The sequence below is a fragment of the Rhincodon typus genome, chromosome 17 (genome assembly GCF_021869965.1).
Source record: "Rhincodon typus isolate 14 chromosome 17, sRhiTyp1.1, whole genome shotgun sequence".
Lineage (NCBI taxonomy): Eukaryota > Metazoa > Chordata > Chondrichthyes > Orectolobiformes > Rhincodontidae > Rhincodon > Rhincodon typus.
This window is the reverse complement of record NC_063348.1, coordinates 17,246,695-17,257,597: the sequence shown is the minus strand read 5'-3', so window position 1 is coordinate 17,257,597 and position 10,903 is coordinate 17,246,695. Positions and strand designations below refer to the sequence as shown.

At 41.6% G+C, this 10,903-nt stretch overlaps 1 protein-coding gene across 1 annotated transcript in view; it reads left to right on the top strand.

Moving 5' to 3' along the window:
• Positions 1-200: 200 nt before the first annotated feature.
• Positions 201-10,903, top strand: part of uevld (UEV and lactate/malate dehyrogenase domains) — a 25,045-nt gene continuing 14,342 nt past the window's right edge. Inside the window, exons 1-5 of the mRNA XM_020515888.2 lie at positions 201-570; positions 726-810; positions 5,715-5,780; positions 8,104-8,267; positions 9,526-9,661. Of these exons, the coding sequence (XP_020371477.2) occupies positions 397-570; positions 726-810; positions 5,715-5,780; positions 8,104-8,267; positions 9,526-9,661 (625 nt within the window). The 5' untranslated portion in view covers positions 201-396. The remainder of the gene's footprint in view (positions 571-725; positions 811-5,714; positions 5,781-8,103; positions 8,268-9,525; positions 9,662-10,903) is intronic.

Genomic DNA, 10,903 nt, shown 5'->3' with positions numbered 1-10,903 from the left:
CCTCCCTAACTCCCCACCTACACTCACCTTTACTGGCTCCATCCTCGCCTCTCCTCTCCACCTATCGTCTCCTTTATCCATCTTCTATCCGCCTCCTCCTCTCTCCCTATTTATTTCAGAACCCCCTTCCCCTCCCCCATTTCCGAAGAAGGGTCTCGCCCTGAAACGTCAGCCTTCCTGCTCCTCTGATGCTGCTCGGCCTGCTGTGTTCATCCAGCTCGACACCTTGTTATCTCAGATTCTCCAGCATCCGCAGTTCCTACTATCTCTGTAACAATGTTATTGACGTTCAGCTTGCTTTCTGTTACCAGACCCGTAAGAGGGCAGTGCTACTGACTCTCAGCCACACAGTTGAAGCACTGGCTCAAGCAAACACTGCGTTTCGCTCTGACCTCGATGGAACCACCCATCTCCACCAAGTCCCGCCTCACGCCAGATTCCAGTCTCCGCTCATATTATTTGTTTCAGGAGTTGGCAGCGGAAGTAGTAGTAGTGGGAGCGAAAAAGATTGAAATTCTCAGCCAAGAAATGGAGTTTAATGAGAAGGCGCTGATAAAACAGCTAGGCAAGGTGAGGTACTGAGGGGAGAGGTGATAACTTATGGGGAGAAGGAAAATAGGAGGTACCTATTAAAGGAATTGAAATACGGTCATTGGTATTGGGAGGATGGTGGATAATGGATAGATTAAATTTCAGCTGGATTCATCTTGTGTTTTTTTTTTCAGTATAAGTTTCGGGACCTAACTATAGAGGAGCTGAAGAATGTGCATAAAAAATTTCCTGAACTTAAATCGTCAATGGACATATACAGTAAGCTTTTCAAATCAAACTCTTCGACAAAGAAGAATTGCATAACGACCTATAACTAAACAAGACAGTGATGTGCTGGTGTGATGAATTTGAAGTATGTGATCAGTGTGATTGGATGGTAATATCATCAGAGCAGCCCAACCCAACATTGACTTGATGCATTAGGTCAGAGAGCAACACCAGTAGAAGCCTGGTGTATTTATGACTAGCCATATAATGGTTTTAACACCCTAAGCCACTTCACAAGAGTGTGACACAAAATGACAACCACACACAGATATTAATCAGATGATTGTAAGCTTGGTCAGAGGTAAATTTTAAGTGTCTTAAAGAATGAACCCAACGTTGGTGGTGGGTGGGATTTCCAGAGCTTTGGGCACTGATGCTAATTGTACAGTAATTTAAATGAGGGATAGTAAAGAGCTGGAATTTGAGGAATACAGATGTAGTCATTAAACAAATGCCACCATAGACCTACTGGACCATAGGGTGTTGTCTCATTATAAAGGGACAACTGATGCTGGTTTAACTTGTGGGTTGCCACTACTCAGGAGAGGGGAGAGTTCGAGAAGGAAAGTTTTTCATAGTAGCCCCAGATAGTGTGCAAATTGAACATGTTGTTGGTGTTACTCTGCACTGCAAACCAGCCATCTAGCTAACTGACCCCTGTGTAGAGTCATAGAATCATACAGCACCAAAGAGGTCAGAAACAAAACAGAAATTGCTGCAAAAGCTCAGCAGGTCCGGCAGCATCTTAAGAGAGGAATCAAAGTTAACTTTTTGAGTCCAGTGACCCTTCCTCAACTGTTGTGAGGCAGGGTGACTGGATCTGAAACATTAATTCTGATCTCTCTGCACAGATGCTGCCAGAACTACTGAACTTTTACTGGAAATTTCTGTTTTTACTTCTGATTTCCAGCATCCACAGTTCTTTTGGTTTTTATTTAGCATAGAAGAGGTCCTTTGGCTTATCAAGTCTGCAACAATTTATCTACACTGACTCTACTTTCCAGCACTTGATCCATAGCTTTGAATGCTATGACACTTCAAGTGCTCATACACATACATTTTTAAAATTTTAAAAAATTGTTTCTGATCTCTTAGTACCCTCCGAGGCCGCCTTCGAGGATTATGGGCTGAAGGAGATTACAGAGATCAGGAGGAGCAAGGTTATGAAGGAATTTGAAAGAAAGGATAAGAATTTTTAAAATCAGTGTGTTATTTGACTGGGATCTATTGTGGGTCAGCAGTTATGCTGAGGGAACAGGACATTTGAGCTAAAATTGTGCCAAAGGTTTGAACACCCTAAAGTTTACAGAAGATAGGATATGAGAGATCAGCTAGGAACGAATTGGAATAGTCACGTTACCAAAAACATGAATGAGGATTTCAGCCACAACTGAGTTCGTTGATAGGCAAAGGTGGGTGATGTTACGGAAGTGGAAATAGGCGACTTAGTGAAAGCACAATTGAGGTTGGAAGCTCATCCTGAGATCAAATGTGACATTAAGTTTATGAACAAACCAAGTTGCCTGGGAAGATGGATGGAATCAATATTTAGGAAATGGAGTTTTGAGTAGGGACCTAAAGCAATAGCTCCAGTCTTTGCCTAATTGGAAGAAATTTTTGCATTTCCAATAGTAGATGTTTGATAATTTAGCAACATTGGAAGTGGTGGTGAGGTGGAGCTACGTGTCAACAGGATACATGTGAAAACTAATTCTGTACTTTCAGGTGGTCTTGCTGAAGCACAGAATGTGGATGAGAAGTAGGAGAATGAAATAAAAGAAAGTTTTATATTTTATGTCTGTGGTTCAGTTTATGCTGAGTTTGGTGGTAAGTGCTGAGGCCCATGCCTCTAGGTAAGGAAAGAGAAAAAAATTAGATTAGTTTCTTCTCTCCTGATCCCTGCTGGGGAAAAAAAAACATGTATGTGGATGTCCAGTAAGAAGAAGGCTTGCATTCCACTTTGATGTTTTCTCAACTGTGGCTTGTGGGGATTTAAACTAGTCTGGCAGTGGAATGATATATGAAGTGCAGGTACAGTAGGGGGTGATGCACAGATGAATATAGGAGAAGAATGAAGTCAGTCTAGAGGACAGTGTGAATGTATTCAGTTAAGGCACAGGGAGCATGGCAAAGTTGGATGGTATTTATTTTAATGCAAGGAGCTTTCTGAATAAGGCACGTTAGATGAGGTTGTTGATTAATGCATAGCGTTGTGATATCATTGCTGACACAGAGACATGGTTGAAGGAGAAACAGGACTGGCAGATCGATATTGCAAGTTATAAAATCTTTAGGTGAGATGTGGGGAAGAAGATGTCATAAAACACGACGTGTTGTACCTGCATAATGTGGAAGCTGGTGGACCCTATTGTGACTTGTAGTGACCATATCTGTGGCAAGTGTTGGTTGCTTAAAGAACTCTGAGTCAGAGTTGATGAACTGGAGACTGAGCTACGAACGCTGCTACGCATCAGGGAGAGGGAGGGTTACCCGGACCTGTGTTTCAAGAAGCAATCACACCCGTTAGATTACCTCGAATTCAGTCAATGGTCAGGGACAGGACGGTGTGACTACAAGTGAGGCAGACAGAGAAATCCAGGAGGTAGTGCTGAAGGAGCCTCAGCCCTTAAGCTTGTCTAACAGGTTTGAGATTCTTGCTCCCTGTGTGGATTAAAGCAGGGCTGTAGGGAGAATGAGCAAACTGACCACTGCATCATGCTAGAGGGAGCCATTCAAGGTTGGGGTGGGGGTATTCTGCTGAGGGAATATGAGCAGCTCAGGGCTAAATTTAAAGACAGAACCGAAAAAGTAATAATCTCTGGATTAGTACCTGAGCCACAGGCTAATTGGCACAGTGTCACCAAGATTAAAGAGGTAAATGTGTGGCTCAAAGACTGATGTGGGAGAAACAGGTTCAAGTTCATGGGACATTAGCACCAGTACTGGGGAAGGAGGGAAATGTTCTGATAAGATGGTCTCCATCTGAATCATGCTGGGACCAGAGCCTTGGTGAAAGGCATAACTGTGGATAAGGCTTTAAATTAAATAGTAGGGGTATGGGTTCAGTTGCATGGAAAGTTATGGAAAAAGTCAAAGGTGGTGGGGAGGGCTCAGCAGAGGTTATTAAAATTCCCTGAACAAGTTATAGGACAGAGTGGAAGAGCTCAAGAATTCAAACCTGGGTCCCCAGGAATTACCCAGGTCTCTGGATTACTGGTCTAGCAGTATTACCACTAGGCCATCACTTCCTCTTTGTATCAGTCTTCTTGGTGGAAGACAGCAGGAGCATAGCAGAAGAGAGTCAGGGGGCAGAGGTGAGTGTAGCAGTCATTACTAAGGAGAAGGTCATGAGAACGGGAGATTGAAAATTCTGAAGGTGGAGAAGTCACCTGAACCAGATGGACCACACCCCAGAGTTCTGAAGGAGATGGCTGAGGAGATTTTGAAGGCATTGATGGTGACCTTTCAGGAATCACTGAAGTCAGGGAGAGTCCCAGAGGACTGGAAAATGCTTCATGTAAGATCCCTTTATAAGAAGGGAGGGAGGCAAAAAACAGGAAATTTATAGTTTGGTTACCTTGACCCTGGCTGTTGGTAAGATTCTAGAGTCCATTATTGGGGATAAGATTGAGGAGCACTTGAAGTGCTTGGTGAAATAGGGCTGAGTCAGCACAGCTTTGTCAAGGGGAGGTCATGCCTGACACATCTGTTAGAATTTTTTGAGGTAGGAATGAGCAAGTTAGACAAACAAGAGCCAGTATTTGGGATCTATTTGCATTTCTAGAAGGCCTTTGACAAGGTGCAGCACAGGAAGTTGCAAAATAAGATGAGCCCATGGCATCAGGAGTAAGAAACTGGCATGGATAGAGAATTAGCTGAATGGCAAAGGCAGAGAATAAGGATAAAGTTGTCTTTTTCAGGTTGGCAACCAGTGTCTAGTGGAATTCCGCAGGGGTCTGTGTTAGGCCCACAGCTATTCATGTTGTACATTAACCATCTGGATGAAAGAACTGAAGGCATTGTTGCTAAGTTTGCAATAACGGAAAGATAAGTTGAAGGACAGGTAGAGTCAAGCAAGTAAGAAGGCTGCAGGAGGACTTGGATAGGCTGAGAGAGTGATCAAAGAAGTAGCAGATGGAATATAATGTGGGAAAGTGTGGGAAGAATAGGTAGGAAGAGGCGTAGACTATTTTATAAATGGTGAAAGGCTTTGGAATTCTGAAGCACAAGGGACTGGAGTCCGAGTTCAGGATTCTCTTAAGGTTAATGTGCAGGTTCATTTGGCAGTTAGGAAAGCAAATGTAATGTTGACATTCATTTAAAAGGCGTAGAATACAAGAGTAGAGATGTACTGCTGAATCTGTATAAGGCTGTGGTCAGACTACATTTGGAATATTGTCAGCCATTTTGGGCCCCGTATCTAAAGAAAGATGTGCTAGTGTGGTAGGGGAGCCAGAGGAAGTTTACAAGAATGATCCTAAGGATGAAGAGCTTGTCATACGAGGTGCGGTTGAGGACTCTGGGTTTGTGCTCAATGGAGTTTAGAAGGATGAAGGGATACCTCATTGAAACTTATAGAATACTGAGACACCTGGATAGTGTGGGTGTAGAGAAGATGTTTCCACTAGTATGAGAGACTCAGACCAGAGGGCACGAGTGAAAGAATGACCCTTTAGAACTGAGATGAGGAGGGTTTTCTTCAGCCAGAAGGTGGTGAATCTGTGGAACTCATTTCCGCAGAATACTGTGTAGCCAAGTCATTGAATTTCCTGAATATAGTTTGTGAATAAGTAGCTGTAGAAGTTCAAACAACTCTTCAGTTAATGTTTTATACACTAATCCAGTCAGAATCCAGCAGCTGAACAGGACTAAACAAGTTTTCTGTTTAATTACAGCTTTCAGCGATGGCTCCCAGAAAGATCTGCTGAACTTAATTGGCACCATTCCTGTTAGGTATCAAGGTAAACTCTTCTCCTCATGCTAGAGCTGTGAACTGTTCCTCTTAGATATCAAAGTAAGCTTCAGTCTGTCAGAGCAGGATAATTCTTTTCGCTATTAAGGTAAGCCTTATCCTATCAGTTGAAGAATCCAGTGTTGTTACGAGATATGTAGTACTATATGCTGAAGAAAAGAATGCACTTTAAACAGATATGCTTTAAGCCGTTCATTTGCAATCATGTTTCACACTCTATTTCCTTTCATTATATTTCTGTGATCTTTGGTGACAAACCTGGATTGATACAGTATTCTACTGCTTAAAATGTTCTCTTCAAAGCCCAAATTTGGATTAAGACAATATTTACCATTAGCTGATTTTCCATATATAAGATTCAGAATGAACATTTCACATTACTATCATAGTATTATTGAAGTCCTAATGCATTAACCACATGGGCAAGGTACTTTTAGAATGAGTTGATGGTAGCAGTGTGTTAGAGTCACTCCGGATCCCATGAACCATACCTAGCAAAAACTACATTCAGAAGAAAAATTCAAGGGGGAGAAACACATCATATGTACGTGAAGAACAAATATTTAATGTCAATACTTTGATATAGGATTGCAACCATTTTATCATAAAGTCAAAGAATTGTTGTGTGATTTGGGATTGCACTATAGCTTAAAGTGGATCTTTGTTGGATCTTTGTCCTTTTCGTTTGTGCAATGTTGTCACAAAGACCCCTTTGGTTTACTAATGCCCTTTAAGGAAAGAAATCTGCCGTCCTTACCTGGTCTAGTGTACAAGTGATTCCAGACCCACAGTCACTTTTCAAATTTTTTTAAAATATGTTTTGAAGTGCTTTTATACACAACTGAATAGTTTTTCCCCATCACCAAATCACCCATGGTATTTTCTCCATCTACTAACCACCACCAGTAAATCACCCACCACAGTCACTCTTAATTGCTGTCTGAAATAACCCAGCAAGTCACTAAGTGCAATTAGGAATGGGCAAAAAATGCTGACCTTGCCAGTGCATCCACCTACTAATTTTTCACTATCACAATCTGAGAGATGATTATGTAATGTATCACATCTTTTTTGGAATTCTACTCAAGGGTTCACTTCCTTAGTCAAGTTCACTACGAGAAATCTATTCCCAGTCAGGACCTGAGAATATGGATTATGCCACATATTTTGTGCAGGAATGCTGGTTGCTTGTGATGCTATATCTGCTTTCTATAGACACAGAAACATCTGAAATTTATTTGGCTGGAGTTCACAGAATGGTTACAGCAGAAAAGGAGGCCATTTTACCTAGGTGGCACAGTGGCTCTGTGGTTAGCACTGTTGCCTCACAGCGCCAGGGACCCAGGTTCGATTCTACCCTCAGGCGACTGTCTGTGTAGAATTTGCACATTCTTCCCACGTCTACGTGAGTTTTCTCTGGGTGCTCCAGTTTCCTCCCGCAGTCCAAAGAGATGGATTGGCCTTCTAAATTGCCCTTAGTGTTCAGGAATGTGTAGATTAGGTGGGTTATAGGGGGAATGGGTCTGGGTAGGATGCTGAGGGTCGGTGTGGACTTGTTGGGCTGAAGGGCCTGCTTCCACGCTGTAGGGATGCTATGATGACAAATTGTGCCTGTGCTATCTCTTTGAATGAGCAATTTACCTAGTGCCGTCCCCTAGCCTTCTCTCCATGGCAGTTCTAGTTCAGTTTCTGTACTTATCCAAATGTCTTTTTAAATGTTATAACTGTACCTGCATCCACCACTTCTTCTGGCAGTTCATTCTACACATGAACCACTCCATGTAAAAAATAAAGTTGCCCCTCATGTTCTTTTTAAAACTTTCTCCTCTCCCTTAAAACCTGTAGAGAAGGGAACTAGGCCAGGAGGATATCCAGATGGAAAATTTACATTCCCCACCTTCAGGGCCACGAAAGTGGCCAAACATTTATCTTTGGAAGTTGAATGAAATCCGACACCTTTTTTAAAACAAAATGTAGGTATTTGATTTTGACGTGAATTGGTAGAATTTTCTGTTGAATTGCATGGTTCAGCTGCAACCTTTCTTCAATGTGCTCTCAAAGTAGCATTATCTATAAATTTTATATATCTAAATTGATTTTGTATTACTGTCAGATTCCATATCTGCACTTGTTACAGCTTCCTGTAATTGTAATGTATGTCTGTATTGGAAATGGCAGAATCTTGTTTTATCGATTTTTAGCTTTGTTTTGACTGTTAAGAAAATCCTTTGAACAAACAAACCTTTTTAATCTGTGTGCACTTTGTGTTCTGAATTGACTTAAAATCTGTTTCTCTTTGCTTTATTGTCCAGGATCATCCTATAATATTCCTATTCGAATATGGATTCTTGACTCTCATCCTTTTGGTCCTCCTTTGTGCTTCCTGCAACCAACCTCAAACATGGTTATTCGTGAGGGCAAACATGTAGATTTGCAAGGACGCATTTATTTACCATACCTGCAACACTGGAGTCATGTAAGAAACCTGAGACAGTGGCAACGTTACAAAGAAGTAAAACTGGGAAACTTTGGCACGTGAACAGTATTAGTCAGGGGGGTCTACTGGATGCGTATAGAGCACTAGTCTTCAGTCTGGCAATGTAGTACTCAATGTGGCTCACTGTGGAGAACAGTTGAGCATACAGAGATCCATGATACAGGAGTACCTTTGGTTTGTGAGACATTCGGGTTGTGAGATAGGTACTGGACTGCAAGGGGCTAATGGCATTTAGTGTTGATTTATAGACTCTGGGAAATGTGTAAAGCTGCTGATCTGCAGGTGGTGATAGCAGTTGTACTTATGCAGTCATTCTGTAGGCTTACCCTCAGAGGACAACCTAAGCAGTGTCCTGGATTAGGCAAGGTCCTGTTTGATGTTGTAGCTTCACGGTGAGAAAAACCTGAACCTAACTGTCCTGTCCAAGATGTTTCCCAATAAGGTAGAACATGAGATGATAAGTCATGCAACAGCATCATAGCTCCCACCTACCAACATCAGACTGAAAGTTAGCTGGTAGCAAACAGATTGGTTCTGGTTCCCTGGTGACCAGGTATCTATCAGTTGTTTCTACTGCATTAAATACAAGAAGAGACAGAAGTTAGCCATCTTTTCTCTAAAAAAATAGAACAGTACAGGCTCTTCGGCCCACGATGTTGTGCTGACCTATTATCCTACTCTAAGATCAAACTATCCTGCATACCCTACATTTTACTATCATCCATGTGCCTGTCCAGGAGTCGCTTAAATGTCCCTAATGTATCTGACTCCACTACCACCGCTGGCAGCGCATTTCATGCACCCACCACTTTGTGTAAAGAACCTACCTCTGACATCTCCCCTATACCTTCCTCCACTCACCTTAAAATTACACCCTCTCGTGATAGTCATTTCCGCCCTGGGAAAATGTCTCTGGTCATCCACTCTATCTATGCCTCTCATTTTGTACACCCCTATCAAGTCACTTCTCATCCTTCTTTGCTCCAATGAGAAAAGCCCTAGCTCCCTCAACCTTTCCTCACAAGACCTGCCCTCCAGTCCAGGCAGCATCCTGGTAAATCTCCTCTGCACCTTCTCTAAAGCTTCCACATCTTTCCTATAATGAGGTGACCAGAACTGAACACGATATTCCAAGTGTGGTCTAACTAGTGTTTTATAATGCAGCAGCATAACCTCATGGCTCTTAAAGTCAATTCCACTGCTAAATATGTTTTAATTGTTCTTTCTTTAACTCTAGCCAAAAACAGATGTAGTTGGTTTATTACATGAAATGATCACAAAGTTTGAGGAAGTGCCACCTTTATATGCAAAGCCTTCTATTGATGGAATGTCCCTGGCAGAGCTCAATACCTACTTGGCTGATATTTCTTCAGGTTTGTGAATTTTTGTTTACTCTGGCACAGAAGTATTTAGAACAAAAAGATATTACTATGTACATCATCTGCCCAGTCACAACCCTTATAATCTTCAGTCATTTCTTTCAAAAATAAATCTGTACAGCTTCCTTTTGAATTTGTGGACAGTTTCATTCTGTTGTCTTCCAGGCAATTTTTTTTTTAAGCGTTCAGAGTGTCAAAGAGAGATTTGGAAAAGCCAGAGCAAAGAGTGGTGTTATCTATTAATTGAGGTTGTATTTCATGGAAGGACATTGATTAGTTGGTTGCCCAAGCAAACATAAAGAGACATTTAATGACGTGGGATGTGAGCTGAGTTAGGAGATATCTTTCATGCTGTGAATAAATCAATTCCAAGTAAAGACTGGCTCTAGTTTCTATTTTCACCTACATGCACCAGAGTTATAACAAGTAGAATTTCTTTCATTATTCTAACAGTAAGAAGATAGCCAAAGAGAAGTGGCAAATTCTAAAAGGTGTGAGCCCAGTTGAAAATGAAAATCAGTGTAAGATAGCTAATTTGCTTTCCCACAAGTGTTCACTAGCATGGATATGAGCCAGATGCCTTCCATAAACTGTATGGGTCCAATCACGGATCCATTCATGTGGTAGTACTTGTCACTTCATCAATCCTTCTACTTCCTACTCTTGAGCCAGTTTCTTATCTATTCTTGTTATCTAACCTGAAATCTCTCAGCTTTAAACTTAATTTTACAGAGTAAATGATGAAAGATTATTAGTTTTCTACACATCAAGATACACCACAAGGTTTACCTGCATCCCTTTTGAGGATTACCTGAATGATAACCCAATAAGCAACAGTCAACATGAACCCCAATATCCAATTCAAGTCCAAGTCAAGGGACTTTTTTGAGAAAGTGGCTTGCTAAATGGACTGTGAAAAAATATTGATGTGTTGCATCTTGATGTAGTGGAAAAATCGACAAAGTAAAGATTGTAAAACAAATAAAACTTAAAGCTGAGGCAATTCAGTAAACAAAAACAAGAACTCAGATTACTACCTGAATGGCTGTAAATTGGGAGAGGGGAGTGTGCAGCAGGACCTGGGTGTCCTTGTGCACCAGTCGCTGAAGGTAAGCATGCAGGTGCAGCAGGCGGTAAAGAAGGCAACTGGTATGTTGGCCTTCATTGTGAGAGGTTTCCAGTACAGGAGCAGGGATGTGTTGTTGCAGCTATACAGGGCTTGGTGAGGCCACACCT